General features: G+C 39.9%; 1 protein-coding gene across 8 annotated transcripts in view; it reads left to right on the top strand.

The window, feature by feature from the left end:
- Nucleotides 1-24,855, top strand: part of dlg5b.1 (discs, large homolog 5b (Drosophila), tandem duplicate 1) — a 48,893-nt gene that overhangs the window by 5,962 nt on the left and 18,076 nt on the right. For 5 of the 8 annotated variants that reach the window (XR_015504786.1, XR_015504787.1, XR_015504788.1 and 2 more), the window contains exons 2-19: nt 1-63; nt 1,873-2,047; nt 7,807-7,950; nt 8,747-8,930; nt 9,200-9,438; nt 10,773-11,085; nt 12,904-13,134; nt 14,550-14,734; nt 15,131-15,256; nt 15,343-15,475; nt 16,618-16,745; nt 17,173-17,351; nt 17,851-17,954; nt 19,571-19,663; nt 20,904-21,653; nt 23,310-23,412; nt 23,677-23,812; nt 24,069-24,190. The exon at nt 1-63 is cut by the window's left edge and continues 6 nt beyond it. Coding sequence is in view for 4 of the 8 variants with exons in the window: in XM_087277129.1 (XP_087133255.1) it covers nt 1-63; nt 1,873-2,047; nt 7,807-7,950; nt 8,747-8,930; nt 9,200-9,438; nt 10,773-11,085; nt 12,904-13,134; nt 14,550-14,734; nt 15,131-15,256; nt 15,343-15,475; nt 16,618-16,745; nt 17,173-17,351; nt 17,851-17,954; nt 19,571-19,663; nt 20,904-21,653; nt 23,310-23,412; nt 23,677-23,812; nt 24,069-24,190 (3,408 nt within the window). In the remaining 4 variants the exon portion in view is untranslated. The remainder of the gene's footprint in view (nt 64-1,872; nt 2,048-7,806; nt 7,951-8,746; nt 8,931-9,199; nt 9,439-10,772; nt 11,086-12,903; nt 13,135-14,549; nt 14,735-15,130; nt 15,257-15,342; nt 15,476-16,617; nt 16,746-17,172; nt 17,352-17,850; nt 17,955-19,570; nt 19,664-20,903; nt 21,654-23,309; nt 23,413-23,676; nt 23,813-24,068; nt 24,191-24,855) is intronic. The other 3 variants (XR_015504790.1, XM_087277131.1, XM_087277132.1) reach the window with 1 other exon arrangement.

Consider the following 24,855-nt stretch of genomic DNA (forward strand, 5'->3'; position numbering starts at 1 on the left):
CCTGCAGTGTTTTGTCTGCGATGCCGTCAGACTCTGAGAGCAGCAGTTCTCTCAGCAGCGTCGGTGAGTTCATCACTCAGTTTATTTGCATTTTTTTTTCGTCTGTAATGAACACACACTCCCTGACAGAAGTCTTGTGTTGGATCTCGGCTGTGAGAGCAGCAGATAGTATCTGGTCTTCTAGTTGATGATGTGTGAAAGTGTCAGAAGGTGGATTTCTCTGCTGGATCATCTGCTGATCTGCATCAATCATCACCAATACTGCAGAAGACCTACTGGAACCAGCATGGACCAAGATTCTGACTGAAATCAGTCAAGTTTGGTGAAGGAGACATCATGGTTTGGGGTTCATTCAGTGTGGGGTGTGTGAGAGATCTGCAACATCAACAGCCTGAGGTATCAAGACATCTGTGCTGCCCATTACATTACAAACCACAGGAGAGGGACAATTCTCCAGCAGGATAGCGCTCCTGCTCATACTTCAGCCTCCACATCAAAGCTCCTGAAGGTCAAGCTGCTCCAGGATTGGCCAGCCCAGTCACCAGACATCAACATTATTGAGCTGATGAAGGAGGAGGTGTTGAAGATGAACACAAAGACTCTTGATGAACTCTGGGATCCTGCTGAAGCTTTCTTCTTCATTCCAGATGACTTTATTAATCAGTGATGTGAGTCATGTCAGAGATGTATGGATGCAGTCCTCCAAGCTCATGATGGAGTCAGACACAATCTTCATTCTGTCTCCACTGCAGCAGGACTTTATATTCTATACTGGACATTATTTCTGTTCAGTGATGACACTTTAGTCTGAGCAGAGTCAGAGCGCACTGTCCTCATCAAATCAGTCAACATCAAGACATGATCAGATTTATTGAGCTCAAATCAGCAAAATCTAGAGGCCTTCACCTTTCATAGAGACACTTCTGACACCAAATCATCAACTAGAAGAACAGTTAGTATCTGTGCTCCTCAATCTTAGGAGACAAAACTTGACAGGTAGTGTGAATATTTAAGGATTAATATTATAATTAATTATACAATTAATTTCAAACTCTTTGTGTTGTCTTGTGAACTCAGACTTGTTGTTTTCTGTGGTGTGAGGATGAGACGGCGCGTCAGTGGCCCAGATAAACTCATTGTTTATTCAGAACATCTGTATGAACACCAGAGCGAACTCTCGCACTGAAAGCAGACGCTTTCCAACCTTATCTAACCTTTACTGAGAAAAATCTAATATATAAACTCACTATATTTATATAATCCTTTCCAGGCATTATAGATCTTAATATCCCACTGAATATAGACAATATATTTACAGCATTTAAACAAAACTGGTGTATTATATATAATGGCTCTATTCATTAAAATAAGAGTTTACATGTGAAATCACATGCTGGAATAGTTGGTGGTTCATTGCTCTGTGGTGACACCTGTTAAATAAGGGACTAAGCCGAAGGACAATGAATGAATGAAGAGTTTAAAGTATATGTTCTGTGAGTTGAGATTAATATGGATTTTAAAATATAGATTTAAAGTATTATTAAGTCAGGTACTTGATTCACCTCTTGAGTTAAGTAACTTTCAGACTAAGTAATTAGAAAAGTCATTTAAATAAATATTTAAGGATGAAATTACTAGGTAAATATACCTCTTTCTAAGCTATGTTGTTATCATGATATGAAGAGACTTCTATTGTCATATGATCATTTTGTCCTGATTTTAATGTGCATGAACATGGGGAACAGTGCTGTTTCATTCACTTATGTGTGTGTGTGTGAGGTGTGCATTTGTTTGTGCATGCATGTGTGCACGTTCATTTTTCTGCGTTCATTTGTTAGTGTGTGTGTGTGTGTGTGTGTGTGTGTGTTTCAGCATCCTCCCCTCCTGCACACCTGGAGAAGCAGGTGTTAAGTGAGAAGCTGGAGCCGCTGTTGTCTCAGCTCAGACAGGTGACCCGTGAGCGCGATGACTTGCGCATCCGCCTGGCGCTCTCTTTACCTGGCAGCACATTTGATGAAAACACTGCAGCTGCCGCAGACGCCAGACGGTGAGCACACGCATTCACACTTAAAGTCCGGTGCACACGGGACACTCAGTGTACCCCTCACACACAGTCACATACAGGAGTGTGAAAAAGTGTTTGCCCCTTACTGATTTCTTAATTTTCTGCATGTTTGTCACATTATAAAGGTGCTCTATGTCAGTGTAAAGCATATACACAGCACCATATGTGTGCAGATATTTAGAAACATGCTCGGTGAACATTCTTGTGCATCTAAAACACAATACCGAAGTCAGAACTTCTGCTGTTAATGCATGTTACGTGCCGGAAAATCTCTTTTTTTTTTATTTTTATTTTTTTAGGTCATTTAACCCGCCCACTGTCAGTTTAGCCAATTATATTTCAGCACCCCGGGTTGCCAGATGGTGGAAAACAGCGTATATCATTCATTCATTCATTCAGGAAGGCTCTCAATGCATGCGTCCGTGACCGAAATGCGACCTCTGGTGGACAGTAGCAGAGTCAGAAATGAGACGCAGATTCAGAGTTCCACATGAGGTTATTAATTAGCAAATAATGTAAATATTATGAGTGTAAACATCAGGTGAGCAGGTTACAACATGAGATACGCAGTGATGAGCAGTTTGGCTGTTTGCAGCAGATACAGGACAGAAATGTAAGTACAGCCATTCAGAAGCACAGAATAGTGCACTCACTGCACTCCAGCACAGTGTTGAGCTTTATAATCTAATGCAGTGGGTCCCAACCTTTTTTTGTCTGAGACCCCCTTTTTCCCTGGAAAATATTGTGAGGCCCCCCTCAACATCTAATGATTTTACCGCTCATAATATCATTAAATAAGGAAGTCATGGTCCTGTTGGTCTTGTCAATCTGGCAACCTGCTTTTGCGTGTGTTTTAAACCAGGAGTGTAATACCTAGTTTAACCACTGGGTGTCAAACTTACACACTGCACCATTAACACTAAAGCTACCCGAATTCTATAACTACTGGGATTACCATAGCTGTCATTCAGAGCATTATCATACACATTGTCATTATTGATCGTCTGTCGTCCTATTTAACGAAGTCATTACCTTAAAAATACCATCCTTTTGGTAATAGAGCCTATAAATGTAGATTTATGCCACTAGATCACCTGCGACTGTCCGGCCCACACTTTCATTTTCACTTTCACAAGCAGAGAAGGCTTTTCGTTGCACTAAATATGCTGTTTTGAATTAAACTAAAAATTAAACTTAAAAAAAAATAAAATAAAATAAAATCAAATAGAGGGCCTCACAGAGGCTCAGTGGTCAGCAATGTGGCCTCACAGCAAGAAGGTCGCTGGTTGGAGTCTGGGCTGGGTCAGTTGGTGTTTGCATGTTCTCCCCGTGTTGGCGTGGGTTTCCTCCGGGTGCTCCGGTTTCCCCCACAGTCCAAACACATGCGCTATAGGGGAACTGATCAACTACACTGGCCGTAGTGTATAAATGTGTGTGCAAACGAGTGTGTATGGGTGTTTCCCAGTACTGGCTGTGGCGACCTCTGAAATAGAGATTAAGCTGAAGGAAAATGAATGAATGACTGAATTAAAATAGTATAAAAGCATGTAAATAATGTCATGTTGTAGCTGTGGCGACACATCTCAGCTCTTCATTGTGTTCGGTTCAGTGTTTTAAAGTGCTGTAACCCTGACAGGCAGACTGCTTTATACGCATAAATAAACAATCTTTACTTTCATTAATATTTCATACAAGAGGCTTTTTGCAGTTTTTGTGTTTCTTCACCTGAACGCCGACAGATCTGTCTAAATAAATCAGAGCTCATAGTTTTATAGGCAGGTTGTCCGTGGGGTCCTAAAGTCTTACTAAGGAAGGCTACCTAAACTGTAAAAGACCGAAGTATGGATAAGCTCTGATGTGAACGGTTCTGTTATCGGTACTGGAGAATTATTGTTGAATGTACATTACTTACAGCAGCATAATTAACTGACCGAGCTTTTCTGATTTGCAATATTTGATATTCGTCTGCACAGTTGGCAATCTCACATGAGAAATGCTCGTGTTTCCGGTGAGCACGTCAAGTATAAAAGCCTTCACAGTTCTCGGCTGTGTGCACGTACTCAGCACATACATTGAACCAAATGGGTTGTATTTCTTGAGTGGACAGCAACAATGCCTGTTGCAATAAACACAACAAGCTGATTTCTTGTATAAGTGGAAACGCAAGCGATCTGACTCAGTAAAGTGTCTTTCAAAAGTGCATTAACTGCAGAAAGACGATGGAAAGTCTTTGACTGCCTAGCTCAGTGGTGGGCAAACTTTTTAGACTCGAGGGCCACATCAAGCTTTGCAAACCAAGTGAAGGGCCACATGTCAAAATCTTCAAGAAAAAGCTTTTATTTATAAGTGGCGAACTGCATAGAACATGTAATATCGGATTTTGTAATTTCACAAAGCTGATTTTTTAGAAGTTATTACTGAGTCAAATTTACAAGTCAAATTAATTTGCACTGCTCATTATATTTACTTATCAATCATCATAAAACTATAAAATAATCCCTTATAATATATAGTAATAATCTTTACAGGGGAGGATAGAAAAGATATTGTCTGATAGAAAAAATCTCATATTAACACATTAAAAATAACTCTACAAGTTTACAATTTAGTCAAATGTACACTAATCTAATGTGCACTGCTTTTAGAATATACAGATCAGTCATCATAAAGCTTGGTGAAACCACAAATCTTTGATAAAAGAACTTTTTAAAGTGGATATATGCATGCAAAATATATTCTATGACAAAAATTAAGACATTTAACCTGCAGTTATGATATAACTTGAGTCAAATTCACAACAATCTCATTTGAGCTTGTATTAATATGCTCATATCAATCATTATAAAACTATGACATAAAACTGAAGAAGAGTCTTCGTCTTTGTTATTCCAGGTCATGTTACTATGAGTGCGTTAATGTGAACAATGAGCCTGAAAATGTATATTAAATAAAGTGATATTAAAATCAACAGCAACACTCTTGCAAAATCCCCAGCTGATTGAGTCATCGTCTAACGACATACGAAAGCACACCGCGCTCCTTTTTCTTCCTGTCGACAAAAAGGGCAGTGTAGTGCACCTCGCGTGTTTGGAACGTACATGTGCGGTCGGTGTGATCAGCCCCTTAGTCTTTAAAAACTGCAATACTTTCTTGGCATATTAGACACACCGCTTTCTGTTTTGTTGTCCATTCTTTCTTAAACACGCCACATTCAGAGTCTATTTTTCTGTTTGCCTGACTCATTTTCAGTCATTAACGGTCGAGTGCATTTTAATATCCAAGAGTGTGTTCTAATTCTTCTGATTGCACTAACTGGACGGCATACAATAGATTAGATTAGATTCAACTTTATTGTCATTACACATGTACAAGTACAATGCAACGAAATGCAGTTTAGGTCAAACCAGCAGTGCAACAGCAGCAAGTGCAGGATACAGGTATCAGTTATAAAAAAACTATGGTGATATTTACACCTGGATGAACTTTGAACATTATATACAGGTTGTATTAGCTATGAACAGATATTTAAAATAGATGAATATATGTACAATAAATGAATATATGTACAGGTTGCTATTGATAATCAGTAGTGTGCAGATAAATAAAGATGATTACAAATGTATAAGTGCAGTGGGTGTGTACATAATCACAGATGTCCATGTGCAGATACAGTTATGATGAGTAAATCAGTGCAATGAATATGTGCAAATGTAAAATGTGCAAATACTGCCATCAAATGGCGTTCACTTGTATTGCATTATTATTTACTAATTATGAACCAAACTGTTACTCAGAAGCAGCATTTTAAAAACTCTCTCGCAGGCTGGATGAAAGTGTTCAGCGGGCCGTAGTTTTCCCACCTCTGGCCTCGCTACTACCGGTAATGTTACATCATCCACATGGTTATGCCAGCAGTCAATCACCTAAATTAGTCTAACATTAATAGTTAAATAAACACACGCATTCGGTTACAATGAAAACAGCATCTATTTCTGCAGTAGCCTAAATAAATCTTATAAGCACTTTTTCATCAGCTGTATTTACAAATATAGCCAATGAATAGCCTCATAATAAACTATGCTTCTTAAGAAAGCTTATTTTTACATTGCAAGATGCTCCAAAACTATTAAAACACAGTTACTCCCAACACACTGTTAACTCATTTATGTGAATGCTTTAATAAAAAATCATCTGCATGATCTCATCTAGCTGCATTTTGCTAATCAAAAAGGGTATTTCCATCTGCAGGAGCACAACTAACCAAGAAAGATCCTGACTTCTGTCTGAAAAGGCAGACATGTTAATTTATCTCCAGAAGAAAGGTTAAAAACAGAGTCATTTTCCTTCAAAACACTGTTTATTTTACAATTATTGGCTTTGTTTTATTTTACATTGGAAATGTAATAATAAAATAGTGTTATTAATTAAAAAAAAAAAAAAAAAAAAACACTACAAAAAGTACCGATAAGAGAACCGCTAAAGTACTGAACCGATAAGGGGTATCGATAAAAAAAGTAGTAATACCGCTAAAACCTTAACCACACCCATCCCTAAATCTTTATCTTTATTTATTACATTTTAGAAACTTCATTTTAGGCCTCTTTCTTTTTCAAACCTGTTTAAAGGGCCATGACACCCCCCACTTTTGGTTAAAGTCTACTTCAGAATTTTTTCAAAAGATGCATGATTAATGGGCGGAGCTCCGCGAGCATCGGGCAGGAGTGGGCGTGGCCAGCAGGGGAGAACGTGAGCAAACAACCGTTGTAGTCAGTCAGCTCACAAAATGAGACAAACCGTGAGGAGACGCATGAGTTTATTGTTCACAAAGTTAAAATGCAAAGAACTGAACAGTGATTTAATGCCCTGCTACATTTGTTATTCATAATTTCATATACACATAACCACAATTTATATCATTATAAAGATAAGTGTGTTCATGTAAACACTATAAATGAGGATTCTCCCTCAATCCCCGTATCCAGCAGACTCAGTGCAGCAGGTCTCCTGACCCGTCTATTTTAACCATTAGCCCTGCTGGTAATCTGGAGGATTTAGGCAAACACAGCAGCACGGCGATGTGTCTGAATGTGAATGAACTCCTGATAAAAGACAGCGTCCGCCATTCTCTAATTCTCGTGCTGCTCTCCCGACAAAAATGCTAGCAGCACACACACAGCTTTGCTGTATGATCGGCCCTGACAAGATCGCGGGGGAAAACATGCAACAAACCCCGTGAATGATGGAAACAAACGCATATGAGCCTTCATGAACGGCTAAATACTGTGCCGTGGTTTCCGTGTCTCTCAGCTCAGGTCTGGCAGGTCTGATGAATAATTAAGCAGCCGGCTCTTCTCATAGGATAAGAAAACTCCGCTATGAATAATAATGAGAAACTGACGCGTCATCATTGCACTTGCAGTTCTGCGCTACGTCGCCGTTTTTGATCCCTCCCCAAAAATCATTTTAAACCCGGAAGCTGAAATTAGCTGACAAAAGCTCAAAATTATCCAGTTTTCCCCACAATTAAAGCTGACAGGTGCTAACATTGTCTTAACTGATGCTCAACACACACACATCTGTTAATATAAAAAAAAAAAAAGTTCTCCGGGATGTCCTGAACCTTTAAGTCTGAGATGTTATCCATAATGGTCTTAAAAGGGTCTTAAAGTCTTCAGTTTGACTTGGTGAAATCTGCAGAAACTCTGAATGTGTGTGTTGAGATTGTGTGTGTGTGTGTTTAGGCCGAGTGTGAAGCCGGGTCATGATTATGAACACATGAAGCTGCAGTGCATGAAGGCCATGACGGACCTGCAGAGTCTGCAGAACCAGCACAACAAAACCCTGAAGAGATGCGAAGAGGCCGCCAGAGACGCAGATTACTATCAGTGAGTGTGTGTGTGAGAGAGAATGTGTGTGTTTTTGTGTGTATGTGTGTGAGAGCGGATGTTTGTGTCTGTTTGCATGCATGTGTCGCTGTGTGTGTTTGTTTGTGTCAGCATGTGTGTGAGCGTGTGTCTGTATGTGCATGTATCTGTGTGTGTATCTATGTGTGTGTGTGTGTGCCTCTGTGTGTGTGTTTGTGTCTGGAGTGTGTATGTGCGCGTGTATCTGTGTGTGTTTTTGTGTCTGCGTGAGTGTGCATGTGTGTTTGTCTATGTCTGCAGTGTGTGCGACTGTATCTGTGCGTGTGTGTCTCTGTGTGCAGTGTGTGTTCGTGTCTGTGTAAGTACGCGTGTGTGTGTGTGCGTCTGTTTGCGTGAGTGTGTGCGTGTGTGTGCATGCATTTGTGTGTCTTAGTGTGTGTGTGTGTGTATGTGCGTGCATGTATTTGTGTGTGTTTGTCTCTGTCTGCAGTGTGTGTCACTGTGCGTGTGTGTATCGGTGTGTTTATCTCCTGAGTGTGCGCATGTGTCTGCATGAGTGTGTGTCTCTGCGTCTGTTTGTCTGTGTGTGCATGTATCTGTGTGTGTGTCTGTCTGTCTCTGTGTTTGTGTGTGTGTGTGTTATTTTTGTGTATATCTGTGTCTGCATGAGTGTGTGTCTGTGTATGCTGTGAGTGTGCGTGTGTGTGTGAGAGAGATGCATATTACAAGCAGTGAGACCTCTGTATTTATTTGTTTGTTTGTGTGTGTGTGTGTGTGTGTGTGTGTGTGTGTGTGTGTGTGTGTGTGTGTGTTTCAGCACTCTTCATGCACGTGTGGTTGGCGAGCAGACGCAGCTGCGGGACGAGACGGAGGCGGTGAAGCAGAAATACACACAGCTCCTGCAGCAGCACACACACATGCAGCAGACCTGTGACGAGCTGCGGCACACACACGACAGTGACCAGCGTGAGCTGCAGGACCTGCGCATGCAGCAGCAGCAGGTCATCATCGTCACACATCATAATAACATTATTAATATATGATCAGCTTATAATAGACACGCTGCTGCACATCTCAGTGTGTCTCAAGAGCAACACAGCCAGGAACTGTGCCCATAACTCCAGCTCTAGAGGAGTAGCGTACAAGTTTGCGATGCAGTCTGATATGTTTGTAAGGACAGAACTTGCGGCTTTAGTCTAGTAGTCTCGATGGTTTTGGTAATCGCACCACAGGTTGATTTGAGCTGCTGTTTCTGTGATTTCTCCTGCAGGTGATGAGGGAGAACGGCTCCTCTGACCTGCTGAATAAACTCTACGACAGCACTTTAAATAAGCTGGAGGCTCTGAAGAAGGAGTACGAGGCTCTGCGGAAGCGCTATAATGAGCAGACGGCGCTGCATAACGCTGACGTGAGCCGGTTGGAGCAGCTGGAGGAGGAGAAGCGGCGGCTGCAGAAGCAGAGAGATGCAGCGCTGCACTTCCAGCAGCAGTACAGCGGATCCATGCACAGGTCAGCAGCACATCATCACATGCATACTTTAGATTTAGATTTCCCATCCTCCACTGCCGCCTGGGCTGGTTTGATTTAGGGTTGCCACAGTACGGAAATTTCAGTATTCAGAGAAAATACCAGGTAAAATACACACTTATTCAGAGTTTATTCAGCAGGTCAGAGGAGCCGTTCTCCCTCATCACCTGCAGGAGAAATCACAGAAACAGCAGCTCAAATCAACCTGTGGTGCGATTAAAGCTAAAGTAAAAAACGGGTAACACTTTACTTGAAGGGGTGATCATAAGACTGGTTATAGAAGCTTTATAATTATGACATGACATGTAATGAACGTGACTGAGATTTTATGCATGCTTATAATAACTTTCATTAAGTGCACATTATGACATTTTATGTGCATAGTTGACATTGACAACTCGACACGACAATCAATCAGTATAGTTTATAAAGACAGAGAAAGAGCATGAATTACTAATATTCAATATTACTAATATCTTGGAATGGGTTTCCATTTATTTACATTTTTTTAACCAGTTGTGTATGCTCTGGTCTGCCCTCTAGTGGTGGAAATGATTTAAACATTATTCAGAGCCATTAGATGCAGCAGTGGTTCTCAAACTTTTTTCCTCAAGTACCACCTCAGAAAAAAAAGGGTTTCTCCAAGTACCACCAAAATGAGCTGTATTGAAATACAATAGCGCAGTAGGCCCAGTAAAGCAGCTACACCTCTGCACAGTTAAAAAATGTGGTAGATTACCTCAGAAATAAAGGCTATATGTTATATTTGGCATATTATATAGATAATTTTTGATAATTTTTTTTATTGTGTGTAGCATGTACATGACATATTTCATTCCTCCGGGTACCACTAGAAGGAAGCCTGCGTACCACTAGTGGTACACGTACCACAGTTTGAGAACCACTGAGATACAGCATCCCACGGGTTCTCAAACTTTCACTTCAAGGCCTACCTTCTTCTCCAAACATTTTATGAAGGCCCACACTGATTTTTTAGAGAACATGCTTATTTTATGGCTTTGTTTATTAGCAAAACATTTATTTTGCCTTCTGAGTTTTTCCTGCACTGAAGTGTATTTTCCTGTCTTACTGCATAAGTTATTACGCTACATGCAGAAATACTAACTATAGTAATTACTACAGTGTTTGGAAGCATGCTATTTATGAATGCTTGAATTAAACTGTCACAGTAATGATATTGTTGTGCAATACGACACTGTATTAATAAACAAATTCAAGCTGCTTTGGAGCAATAACTCTTGTGCTATATAAACTTGAACTGAATTTATTTGAGCTCCTCATTTGTTGTTCTGCAGGTTTGAGAGTGTTCAGCAGGAGCTGAATAAGCTGTCGGTCCACAACGAGGATCTACAGAGAGAGACAGAGCGTCTGCAGATGGAGAACACGCGCTGTAAAACCCTGCAGCTGAAGGCGGTGAAGGACGCTGAGAAGCTGAAGGAGGAGCGGGACTCGGTGCTGAGCGAGTACCGGCTGATCATGAGCGAGAGAGATCAGGTCATTAAAGAGCTGGAGAAGCTGCAGAGCGGCCTGGAGGCGGCAGAACACAAGCTCAAAAACACCTCCAGCGAGAGGAGAGTCGCCGGCGAGGAGATGGAGGCGCTCAGACAGGTCAAACACGCAATACACACTCACGGGAATAAGTTTGCACCCCCCTGCATTTTATTCTGCTCCCTTAACTCAAACTGTTTGCTTATTTTAGAAAGTTTCAACAGATGCATCAATATACTGTTAACATATATTATACATAACAATAATATTATTACATAATAATGAGTACAGCCCATTCTGAAAACTAATTTAGAAAATATTTTGGTGCGTTTAAAGAAATTAGTTTAATTATAAGGTTATTCTTTAAAATAAGAGTTTAGTCACCATCTTTAGGAATAGAAAGATAATACATTTAAATGGAAACAATATATTTCAACAATACAAACTTACACTACAAAATTTCATTTATGTTTCTTAATTTTATTTAATATTTTCCCTGACATATTATGTTGTTTTTAAGTTTTCATTGCAAATGTCACGTCCATAACGCTGAAATTGCTCACATAACATAACATAACATAAAATAAACAACAAACACTCACTGGCCACTTTATTAGGTACATCTCTCTAGTACCGGACCCCTTTTGTCTTCAGATCTGTCTTAATCCTTGGTGTTGTAGATTCAACAAGCTACTGTAAATATTCCTCAGAGATTTTGCTCCATATTGTCATGATAGCATCACACAGTTGCTGCAGATTTGTCGGCTGCACATCCATGATGCCAATCTCCCGTTCCACCACATCCCAAAGCTGCTCTATTGGATTGAGCTCTGGTGACTGTGGAGGCCATTTGAGTACAGTGAACTCATCGTCATGTTCAAGACACCAGTCTGAGATGATTGAGCTTTATGACATGCTGCGTTATCCTGCTGGAAGTAGCCATCAGAAGATGGAGACACTGTGCTCATAAAGGGATGGACATGGTCAGCAGCAATACTCAGGTAGGCTGTGGCGTTGATGCTCAATTGGTACTAATAGACCCAAAGAAAATCTCCCCCACACCATTACACCACCACCACCAGCCTGAACCGCTGATACAAGGCAGGATGATCCATGCTTTCATGTTGTTGAGGCCAAATTGTGAGCCGAGCATCCGAATGTGTCAGCAGAAATGGAGACTCATCAGAGCAGCAACGTTTCTCCAATCTTCTATTGTCCAGTTTTGGTGAGTCTGTGTGAATTGTAGCCTCAGTTTCCTGTTCTTAGCTGACAGGAGCGGCACCCGGTGTGCTCTTCTGCTGCTGTAGCCCATCCGCCTCAAGGTTGGCCGTGTTGTGTGTTCAGAGATGCTCTTCTGCAGAGCTCGGTTGTAACGAGTGCTTATTTGAGTTACTGTTGCCTTTCTATTAGCTGGAACCAGTCTGGCCATTCTCCTCTGACCTCTGGCCTCATCAACAAGGCATTTGCGCCCACAGAACTGCCGCTCACTGGAGATTTCCTCTTTGTCGGAGCATTCTCTGTAAAGCCTAGAGATGGTTGTGCGTGAAAATCCCAGTAGATCAGCAGTTTCTGAAATACTCAGAGCAGCCCGTCTGGCAGCAACAACCATGCCACGTGCAAAGTCTCTTAAATCCCCTTTCTTCCCCATTCTGATGCTCGCTCTGAACTGCAGCAGATCCTCTTGACCATGTCTACATGCCGACATGCAGTGAGCTGCTGCCATGTGATTGGCTGATTAGACATTTGTGTTAACAGGCAGTTGGACAGGTGTACCTAATAAAGTGGCGGTTGAGTATATATAGCATTAGCATAAATAAGTCAGGCACTGCTAATCGAATGCCTGAACTGATTATGAAAACAGATTAAATAAAAATCAAGCCTCCTGTTTTTGTCTTGTAATATCCTGGATTTACCGTTTTCTGGTTGTTTTGTGTGCAGGAGCTGAACTCGGCTCTTCTGGACCGTGATCGTGCGATCCGGGAGAAGAATGAGCTGCTAGAGAAATACTGTCATGAGGTGCAGGATAAAGCCGAGACCCAGAAAGAGCTGAGCCAGGCCTGCAAAGACATAGAGATGGTGCGAGAGGAGCGAGACGTGGCCCGTAAAGAGCGAACGGAGGCTATTATACAGAGAGATCAGCTGCTGAGAGAGTATTACCAGGCCAGACAGGTAAACAGCCTGTACCACAAAGCTGGATTAGCTGGTTAGGTTTCAGTTTATTTTGGAATAATCCTGGGTTTTGGGTAGCATGAAGAGAGGGATTCCAGGGAGAGGATTTGTTCAGGTTATGTTCAAGATATGCTTTGGTTATGTTAAGGTTGTGTTGAAGATATTTAATGGATATGCTCTGGTCATGTTCAGGATATGCTTTGGTTATGTGCTCTGGTTATGTTCTGGATATGCACTGGTTATGATCAATATATGCTCTGGTTATATTCAGGATATTTCAGGATATACTCTGGTTATGTTCTGGATATGCACTGGTTATGTTCAAGGTGTGCTCTGGTTATGTTCTGGATATGCTCTGGTTATGTTCAGGGTTTTCTGTATATTTGAAGATGTGCTCTGGATATGTTCAGGTTATACTCTGGTTATGTTCAGGATATGCTCCGCTTATGTCCTTAATATGCTCTGGTTTTGTTCAGGATATGCTCTGGTTATGTCCTGGATATCCTCTGGTTATGTTCTGGATATGCTCTGGTTATGTTCAGGTTGTATTCTGGTTATGTTGTGGTTATGTTCAGGATATATTCTGGTTATGCTCTGGTTATGTTCTGGATATGCTCTGGTTATGTTCAGGTTGTATTCTGGTTATGTTGTGGTTATGTTCAGGATATATTCTGGTTATGCTCTGGTTATGTTCTGGATATGCTCTGGTTATGTTCTGGATATGCACTGGTTATGTTCAGGTTATGCTCTGGTTATGTTCTGGATTTGCACAGGTTATGTTCAGGTTATGCTCTGGTCATGTTCTTGATATGCTCTGGTTATGTTCAGGTTACATTTTGGTTATGTTGTGGTTATGTTCAGGATATATTCTGGTTATGCTCTGGTTATGTTCTGGATATGTTCTGGTTATGTTCAGGTTGTATTCTGGTTATGTTGTGGTTATGTCCAGGATATATTCTGGTTATGCTCTGGTTATGTTCTGGATATGCTCTGGTTATGTTCTGGATATGCACAGGTTATGTTCAGGTTATGCTCTGGTCATGTTCTTGATATGCTCTGGTTATGTTCAGGTTACATTCTGGTTATGTTGTGGTTATGTTCAGGGTATTTCTGGTTATTTGAAGATGTGCTCTGGATATGTTCAGGATATGTTCAGCTTATGATTAGGTTATGTTGTTATGCTCTGGTTATGTCCAGGAAGTGCTCTGATTATGTTCCGGTTATGTTCAGGATATGTTTAGGTTTATAGATCACAAACCAATGTTCCACCAATCAGTGGTGAGCAAAGTGACCCAAGTATTAACTGCCCCCCTAAAAATAAGGTCACTATAGTAAAACTCTTATAGAAAAACATCTGTTATTACCTACCCCCTGAGGATCTTATTAATAATAATGTTTGTTTTACCTTTCTGCAGAAGCAGGACAGTGCGGCGCTGGACATGGAGCGGGTCAGTAAGGAGCTGGAGGTGTTGCGGAAGCAGTGTGAGGCGGTGCAGGAGGAGCTGCAGGAGGCGCTGCAGGAGGCAGAGGTGGCCAAATGCAGGAGAGACTGGGCCTTCCAGGAGAGAGACAAGATCGTGGCTGAGAGGGAGAGCATACGGTGAATAATAATAATAAATCGTATATTTTTAACCAAGTGTGATCTGACATTAATGAAATATGAAAAACAAACAAACACATCTTAAAAACATTGACTTTCATGTCAGAATGAGTCTATAATTCAAGTTATGACTGCAAAAATGTCCGTGTTTGTGTTTGTTTTTAAATTTGTTAGAATGTAGTTTTGCAATCTCAAATGAATGTGTGTGTTAATATCAGTGTATGAGTGCAAGTGTGATTTTAGACACAGTTTTGAACGAATCATTTGAATAAGTGGTTCAGCTTAAGAGTTTTCATTTGTGTTTGTGCATCATTTTTGTGCACATAAATGGATTTTGTGCATTTGCATTTTGTATTTTGTGTGCACTATGTAATTGTGTATGTATGTGTGCTTCAGGACGTTGTGTGATAATCTGCGGCGTGAGCGGGATCGAGCGGTCAGTGATCTGGCTGATGCACTGCGAAACCTGGACGACCTGCGGAAACAGAAAAACGATGCGGTTCGGGAACTGAAGGAGCTGAAGTGAGAATCTTAGATCAGTGCAGAGATCAGAGAATGGAGGAGGAAATCTGTCTGAATGATGGAGAAATGAATCCTCTGTGTTTCAGGGAATGCATGGACGAGCAGCTGGAGAAAGAGGCGCGCTTCCGTCAGCTGATGGCGCACAATTCCCACGACTCAGCCATCGATACCGACTCTCTGGAGTGGGAGACGGAGACGGTGGAGTTCCAGAGGAGCACGGTATGGAGAGATCTGTTAATAAAGTCACATGCTGCATCCCAATTTACATAATTATACATAATTTTATACTAATTAACATTAGAAATATTGTCCTCAAGTAACTGTTACATTGATGTTGTTACACAAAATTATTGAATGGAAGTCAATTAAACAGAAGAAGAAAAAATGAAATAATTAAAATTCTGTTAAACTAAACTATTAAATCTATATATTAAAACCTTGTTGTAGTTAGTAGTTGTCATTGTAGTAGTCGTCATAGTCATCTAGTAGTAGTAGTCATCATCGTCATAGTTAGTTGTTGTCATCATAGTCGTCGTAGCTAGTAGTTGTCATCGTAGTAGTAGTAGTCATCCTCGTCGTAGTAGTAGTCGTCGTCATCGTAGTAGTTGCATTAGCCGTAGCAGTAATAGTCGTCGTTGTAGTATTACTAATAATGCATTGTCTAAAAATAACTTTTGTTTTGTAATAAATAATAAATGAAATTAATTATCAATAAAAGTAATAAATAACTTATTAAATCTATATAATAAAGCCTCTAGGAAAAAAAGAAAAATGATTTTAAAATAAATGTTTATAAAAAAAAATACAAATAAAAAAAAAATATATAAAATATTATGTTGTAAAACTGTTATTATTATTAAATTGTTTAAAAACTAATTATAATATGCCACAGCAATATCACCCTGCAGCCCAAGGTTATTCACTGAAGCTAAGCAGGGCTGAGCCTGGTCAGTCAAAAAGGTTGCTGTTTTAAGTGGTGTTAGAGGCCAGCAGGGGGCGCTCAACCTGTGGTCTGTGTGAGTCCTAATGCCCCAGGATAGTGAATACTGTCAGTGGGCACCTTCTTTTAGATGAGACGTTAAACCAAGGTCCTGACTCTTTGTGCTCATTAATAACCCCATGGCACTTCTGGTAAAGAGCAGGGGTGTGACCCCGGTGTCCTGGCCAAAGTCCCTCTATCGGCCCTTACGATCATGGCCTCCCAATCATCCCCATCCACAGAATTGGCTCTATCACTGTCTCTCCACTCCATACACATTACATTACATATACATATCATTGTATATCATTATGTTTTGTATATTTTTATATATTATATCATCATTTTAATTGACCAAGCACACACTGTTATTTTCATACAGGACAACATGGATTTGAGCGCTTTGGGTTTTGATATCTCAGAGGGCGTGAGTGACCCGTATCTCCCCGGGGATTATGGGATATTTGTGAGTAAAGTGGACAAAGGAAGTATTGCAGAGGGCAGGTTAAGGTGAGTGAACACTGTGCTGTGTCTCCAACAACAGTGTTTCTCAACCATGTTCTTCGAGGACCACCAGCTCAGCACAATATCCATGTCTCCTTAACCAAAACCACCTGATTCAGATCATCAGCTCATCAGCAGAGACTGAGACACCTTCAAACATGCAGTATTGGTGGTCCTCCAGAAACATGGTGGAGAAACACTGATCTACAATATACAGCAGTCGTGTGTGTGTGTGTGTGTCTGTGTGTGTGTGTCTGTGTGTGTGTCTGTGTGTGTGTCTGTGTGTGTGTGTGTGTGTGTATCTGTCTGTGTGTATCTGTCTGTTTGTGTGTGTCTGTGTGTGTGTCTGTGTCTGTGTGTGTGTGTGTGTGTGTGTGTGTGTGTGTGTGTGTGTGTGTGTGTGTGCTTCTCACAGCATTTTCTGTCTCCTCAGAGTTAATGATTGGCTGTTGAAGATCAATGATGTGGATCTGGCCAATAAGGACCGGCAGCAGGTCATAAAGGTGGTGTTCAGCGGTGGCGGTGGTGTTATTAACATGCTGGTGCGCAGGAGAAAATCTCTCGGAGGAAAAACTGTGACTTCTGTTCATCTGAACCTCGCCGGACAGAAAGGTCAGAGATCAGGACACAGAGGGATCCTGCTGTTGCTAGAAGGGATACAGATGTTAACCTTTGTGTACTGATCAGACTGACTCCTCTTTGGTTATGTTAGGGGCTGTTTTTGCCCCATTCACTTTCATTATAATCGCATTTATTGATTGCAAGAAATGACACATTGTCCTTGTTCCCAACAGGGAAAACCAGCAACAATCAAGAATGCATGATTGTCTGCTGTCATTGAGTTTACAATCAATAAATGTGATTATAATAGAAGTCAATGGAGCAAAAACAGCCCCAAGATCACCAAAGAGGAGTCAATCTGAACAGTGTGTTGTTGAAATCCCAAAATATGTACCAAAATAAGATTTGTCAGCCAAAATCATTCCAAATGAGAAAGCGGTGGCCAAATTAAGACTCAAAATCAGCCCAGAGTGGATGAAAACCACCCAACAGCACACGGGGTTAACATTAAATGACTCCTGATGCAGTGTTTCTCTGTGTGTGTGTTCAGACTGTGGTGTAGGTCTGGAGAGTGGTGTGTTTGTATCGTCTGTATCTCCCGGCAGTCCTGCGGCTAAAGATGCTTCCGTGTGTCCTGGCGATCGAATCCTCAATGTAAGTCAAACTTCTGCGTTTGTGTTTCCATCTTGTTTCTGTGCAGTCTGTGATTGTTTTAACACTGTGGGGATTCTCTACTGACTCCGTAATCTCTGCTTCTTTTAAAAGAATGAATTAATTCCAATGTCATATTTATCCTTAAACCATCCAAGATGAACACAAAAACACACTCAGTAAAATGCGGTTTCATTTATTTTAGATAATCTTACTTAAACTTCTGGGTATTTTAATATTATAATTGATATTGCATATGTCTCAGTCGGCCTACAGAACTTCAGTAAAAGTAATTTTTTAAAAACATTTTTTCATATTTTACATATATTTATTTGTGTTCGGAATTTTCTGTTTTTTAGGTGCTTTAAATTTAATTTTTTTTAATAGAGTTTAAATAAAAATTTAAAATATACATTATATCTATATTAAATTTCTTATTTGTATTGTCATGAACTAAATATTTGTATATAATGTGTAAAACAATCATGTTTAATTTAGTACAACAATATTATTGCAATAATAATGTCAGTTAATTAATTTAAAATTTAAATATTTAAATGACTGAAATCTTCATCGTAGTAGTGGTTGTTGTAGTAGTAGTAGTAGTAGTAGTAGTAGTAGTAGTCGTCGTAGTAGTGGTCAGCGTTGAAGTCGTTGTAGTAATAGTAGTCAGTCATAGTCGTTCTGGTCGTCGTAGTAGTTGTCGTAGTAGTAGTTATCTTCGTCGTTGTAGTATTAGTAGTTGTCGTCATCATCGTAGTTAGTAGTTGTCATCAAAGTAGTTGTCATCACTGTAGTAGTTGTCATCGTCGTAGTTAGAAGTTGTCATCGTAGTTAGTAGTCATCATCATCGTCGTAGTTAGTAGTTGTCTTAGTCATCGTAGTTAGTAGTCGTCATCGTCGTAGTCATCGTAGTAGTAGTTATCATCGTTGTAGTTAGTAGTTGTCGTCAAAGTAGTCGTCATTGTAGTAATAGTCATCATCGTCGTAGTTGTCATCGTAGTTATCGTATTTAGTAGTCATCATCGTCGTAGTTAGTTGTCGTAGTCATCGTAGTTAGTAATCGTCATCGTTGTAGTCATCGTATTAGTAGTCTTCATCCTTGTAGTTAGTAGTTGTTGTTAAAGCAGTCGTCATCATCGTAGTAGTAGTCATCATTGTAGTTAGTAGTCGTCAAAGTAGTCGTCATCATAGTAGTAGTCATCATTGTCGTAGTTAGTAGTTGTCATCGTAGTTAGTAGTCAACATCGTCGTAGTCATCATCATCATCGTAGTTGTCATTGTAGTAGTCGTCATCATAGTAGTAGTAGTCATCCTCGTCGTAGTAGTGGTCGTCGTCATTGTAATAGTTGCAGTAGCTGTAGTAGTAGTCTTCATCATAGTATTACTAATAATGCATTGTCTAAAAATAACATTACCAATAAAAGTAATAAATAATGTTGAAATCGAAAGAAAAAATAACTTTTCTTACTTTTTTTGTCTCTGGATGATTCCAGAAGCCTGTTTTATTTTCTGTGGTTTTCCAGTGTGTGCAGTGTGATGTGAATAAACGTGTCCTTCAGTAGATTCAGCTGATCAGTGCTGATTATTCGGAGTTTGATAAATGTTCTCTGTGGCAGATTAACGGGATCTCTCTGGATAATAAACCCTTGAGTGAGTGTGAGAATCTCCTGCGCAGCTGCAGAGACTCTGTTTCCATCTCTCTCCTGAAGGTCAGCGTTATTCAATAATCACCTTCAGTTTCTCTTTTATTCTGGCTACGTTCACATTGTCAGACATGGATTTGATTTTTTTCATGAATTGAATTCTCACATTTATTTATTTATTTATTTTTGCATGGCTGTTTACCTTGTTGCAGTTCTCACTTTTTTCATCCCACAAATCTTACGTTTTTTGTCATAATTCAGATTGTCACAATTCTCACTTTTTTTATGAGGTCATTCTTGCTTTTTTATCAACTCTCACTTTTTATATCACAAATCTCATTTTTTGTGAACTTATTTTTTTTCATGCTGCAATTCTCAGCTTTTTGTCAAGTTCACTTTTTATCAAAATTATTTTTCATGATACAATTCGTACTTTTTTGTCACAATTCTTGCTCTTTCGTCAGTTCTTCTTTTTTTAATCACAGTTAAAGTGTCACAATTTGAACTTTTTTGTCAGATCTCACTTTTTTATTCATGTCGCAATTCTTTTTTTTTTTTGGACAATACTTGCATTTTTTGGTCATTTTTCACTTTTTCTCTTTGTCTATTCTCACTTTTTTCATTTTGCAATTCTCACTTTTTTAATAAAATTATTATTTTCATGCCACAATTATTGCTTTTTGTCATAATTCTCATTTTTATATATCACAATTTTCACTTTTTTCATGTCAATATTCTCACATTTTTAGCAATTCTCACATTTTTATACCCTAAATCATGTCAAAATTCTCACTTTTAATGTCACAATTTTTTTTTTAAAGTTGCAATTCTTTTTTTTGTCATTCATTCATTCATTTTTCTTCGGCTTAGTCCCCTATATCAGGGGTCACCAAAGCCGAATGAACCGCCAACTTATCCAGCATATGTTTTACACAGTGAATGCCCTTCCAGCAACACCCCAGTACTGGGAAACACCCAAACAAATTCATTCACACACACACACACACACTCATACATTGTCCAGTTGAGTTGATCAGTTCCCCTATAGTGCATGTGTTTGGACTGTGGGGGAAACAGGAGCACCCGAAGGAAACCCACGCCAACACCGGGAGAACATGCAAACTCCACACAGAAACACCAACTCACCCAACCTTCTTGCTGTAAGGCCACAGTGCTAACCGCTGAGCCACAGTGCTGCCCCCTTTTTTTGTGAATTTTTATATTTTTCATCACTTTTTTGCTGTCACGGCTCTCCCTGTAAGTGTCTGCAGTGTGACCATACCCCTCTCACTCTTCCTCTGTGCAGTTTTTCCCACAGAGTGTTTCTGTTCAGAGCATCTCCGAGATCCAGCGTGACGGTGAGAGAAACTCGAACACAGATCCGCCCCCGCGGCCCAGCAGAAAGCCCAGCAGCATCAGCAGCAGCATTAGCATCCGTAAAGAGCCGTACAGCCCGGAGCACGTGTACCGCCCGGAGCCGTACCACCAGATCTGCCTGCACCCCAAACGCCCGCTCACCTTCCATCCGGCATCACCAGCAGACAACACACAGCAGCGCCAGAGACCCACCGGCGGCACCTGGCCCAAAATCATCCCGGTCGCCATGAATACATCGGACAGCATCCCTGTTGCCATGGCGACTGCCGACAGCATCCCTCCCCTATCGATTTTCAAGACGCCAAAAAAGCGCAAGTCAATATTCGATGCTGATGTGTTCAAACGTCCCGAGACGCTGGAGTACGTGAAGCACACGCACACACACTCTCCGCAGGGCTCCTGGACGGATACACCAGCGCCGCCCGATCCGCCCAAACGCAGCGACTCCTTCAAGTTTAAGCACAAGACGCAGGGCAGCTCGGCGTCAGACTCCACCGTCACCGCAGGCTCTCCACCAGCCACGCCGGTGCAGGAGTCGAGCAGCGCTGATGCGGATGCGTGTGTGTTGCAGGACGGGTGTGTGTCCAACACTGACCCGATAGAGCTGCAGAGAGGAAGACCCAAATCTGCACCCGCACCGCGCCGCAACCTCACGCCACTCAAGATGCCCTACACACAGGTATACACACACACTGATGTTAAACACTGTGCATTCATATATGCATTCATACATTAATTCATTCATTCATGCATGCATTCATGTAGCACTCATTCATTCATGCATTCATTTATTCATTCGTACATGCATTTATTCATCCATCTACTAGTTTGTGCATGCATTCATTCATATATGCATTAATTTATTCATGTATTCAGTCATTCATGCATGTAAACGTTCATGTGTTCATTCGTTCAGCACAAGTTTATTCATGCATTTATTCATTGGTTTGTGCATTCATTCATTTAGCACTATTTTATTCATTCATTCATTCACACATTAATAAATTCATGCATTTATTCGTTCGTTCATGCATTCATTAGTTCACCTCTAATATATAAATTCCTGCAATCATTCACATTAATTCATTGATGCATTTATTCAGTGGTTTATGCATTCATTGGTTCATGCATTCATTCATTCAGCAATAATTTATTTATTCATGCATTCACTCACACATTAATTCATTCATGCATTTATTCGTTCATTCATGCATTCATTAATTCAGCACTAATATATTAATTCCTGCAATCACTCACACATTCATTCATGCATTTATACGTTCTCTCATGTGTTCACTCATTCTGCAATATATTAAATCACACATTAATTCATTCATGCATTATTCGTTCATTTATGTATTCATTCATGCATTCATTTATTCAGCACAAACTGTCTTATTCATGCATTCATTCACTCATTAATTCATTCATACATTTATTTGTTCATTCATGCATTTATTGATTCAGCACTAATTTATTCATGCCTTCATTCACTCATTTAATCATTCATGCATTCATTCATATACATACTTATTTATCCATGCATTCATTCACACGTTCGTTCATTCATGCATTTATTTGTTTTATTTATTTGCATTTATATATTTCATTCAACACTAATATATTTACTCTTGCATTTATTTGTTTGTTTATACATTTCTTTATTCAGCACATATTTATTCATGCATTCACTCACACATTAATTCATTCATACATTTATTTGTTCATTCATTCATTCATTCGCTCATTCAGCATTAATTTATTCATTCATGCCTTCATTCACACATCAATTTATTCATGCATTTTTTTGTTCAATCATTGATTCATTCAGCACAAATGTATTTATTTATTCATGCATTTGTTTGTACATTTATTCATTCATTCATTCATACATACATTTTTCAAACATTTCCCAACTACAGCTTAACATTATTTTTATATGTATAGTTTAACATTTGTAAATGTATTTGTTGCAATAACTAATTTCTAATCATTGCTTTAGTCTTTTGTCATCATATTAGACTAGATCTTCTTCAAGATACTAGTATTTAAAGAGACATTTAAAGGCTTCACTAGGGTAATTAGGCAAGTGGTTGCAGACACCCAATACACGATATGATCAATGATTTGTTTCGATGAATCAATCAATAATCAATATAATGTCAAATTTATCCTCCACAGCCCTAAATCAGCCAAGAAAAACACACTCAGCAACATATAGTTGAATGTCTTTGTATGTTCTTCTGTACACTTCTGGTTAGATGCATCTTTTGGCAGCTCTAGTGGAAGGCGTGCGTGAACTGTCTGCTCAGTGTGTGAGTGTGTTTCTCCTCAGAGTTTCTCTCATGATGAGCAGTCTCCTGAACCGGTGGATCTGGTGCGCTTCTCTCCATTCCGCTCCAATCGCCACAGTTCAGCCTTCACCGCGGGACATTCACGTGAGTCTGACCACACACACACACACACACACACACACACACACACACGCAGCAGTGTTTAACTTAAGGAAATGTCTCTAATATACAGTTATTCAGTTTTAATATTAATTTCAGTCATTTTAACTAATATGCAAATGTGTATATGATTTATTTACAATAAAGTTTGTAATATTTTCAGTTTTTTTTGTAGTTATGAGGTATAAAATACTTGCTTTGTTAACTGTATTTGTATGTGTGTGTTTTCATTTGTGTGTGTGTGTGTAGTCACGGCTCCTCGTGCGCTGTCTCCATACCCTGCAGTGACGGCGGTGATGAGGAACCCGGTGTACACAGCCTGGAGCCACTGCGTCAAAACCACTAACTCTGCTTCTGTGCCCTCACACACTTACACACAAGTCAGGTACACACACAAACACACTCTCACACACACATGAGTTTAACTTTCTGGGAATAGATTCAGCTTATCAGTCACACAGAATGAGAAATGAGAACGTCATCAGTGAGCTCATAATCAGCTTCACCCCGATACCTGTAACACACACATGACTTCATATACCTCTGTGTTCTGATATGAAACACACACACACACATACCTATGTCCTGATGTGAAACTGATTTTGTGTGCGTGTGTGAATATATATATGTGTGTGTGTCAGTCCGCAGCATCAGGGACGCTGGAGTGTGGATCTGAACCACAAGCGTTCGGCTGAACTCTTCGACAACTCTCGCGGCTCAGGAGCACACAACACACACTCCCTGCCCTCCAGCGCACGACAGGGTCTGTATATATATACACACACACACACACACACACACACACACACACACACACACACACACACACTCTCTCTCTCTTACTCTCTCTCACACACGCACTCGCACTACAGCTGCTGCAGTTGTAGTTTGGGGATTTAGTTGTGTCATGGCTTAACAAATGCCAACAGAAATCACAACATAGTATTATTACAGTAATGTATACTTGTATTATTTTCATAATAATAGTTTTAGAATTCTCTGGAAGTGTATGAGTTGCATAATTCAATTCAAAATGTAATACGCAAAATGGCAATGCAATATGTTAAATGGCAGTGTATTTCTGTATTTGAATTTGCATTTTCCAAGACATATGAGCAGTGTTTGGTGCAGAAGGAAAATGTAAATTAAATTACATTGTTTGCATTTCTCATTTTAAACACTGTTTTAAGATGTAAATCGTATCCACATTTTAAAGCTTCATAAGTAGCAAAATTAAATAGAAAATGCTCTACACAAACTGAATTTGATGTGAATAAAGTACAAGCAGAAACTGTAGTAAAACGATCATTTAAATGTTATTTGTCCTAAATGCATTTAAACTGGCGTCTAGGAAACGCAGGATTGCATTTTCAGCATAACAGCATGGGATGTGTGTAGCAAAATTAATTTTGAAATGTAATACGCAGA

The sequence above is a fragment of the Danio rerio genome, chromosome 12 (genome assembly GCF_052040795.2).
Source record: "Danio rerio strain M-AB ecotype USA chromosome 12, GRCz13ab, whole genome shotgun sequence".
Taxonomy (NCBI): Eukaryota; Metazoa; Chordata; class Actinopteri; order Cypriniformes; family Danionidae; genus Danio; species Danio rerio.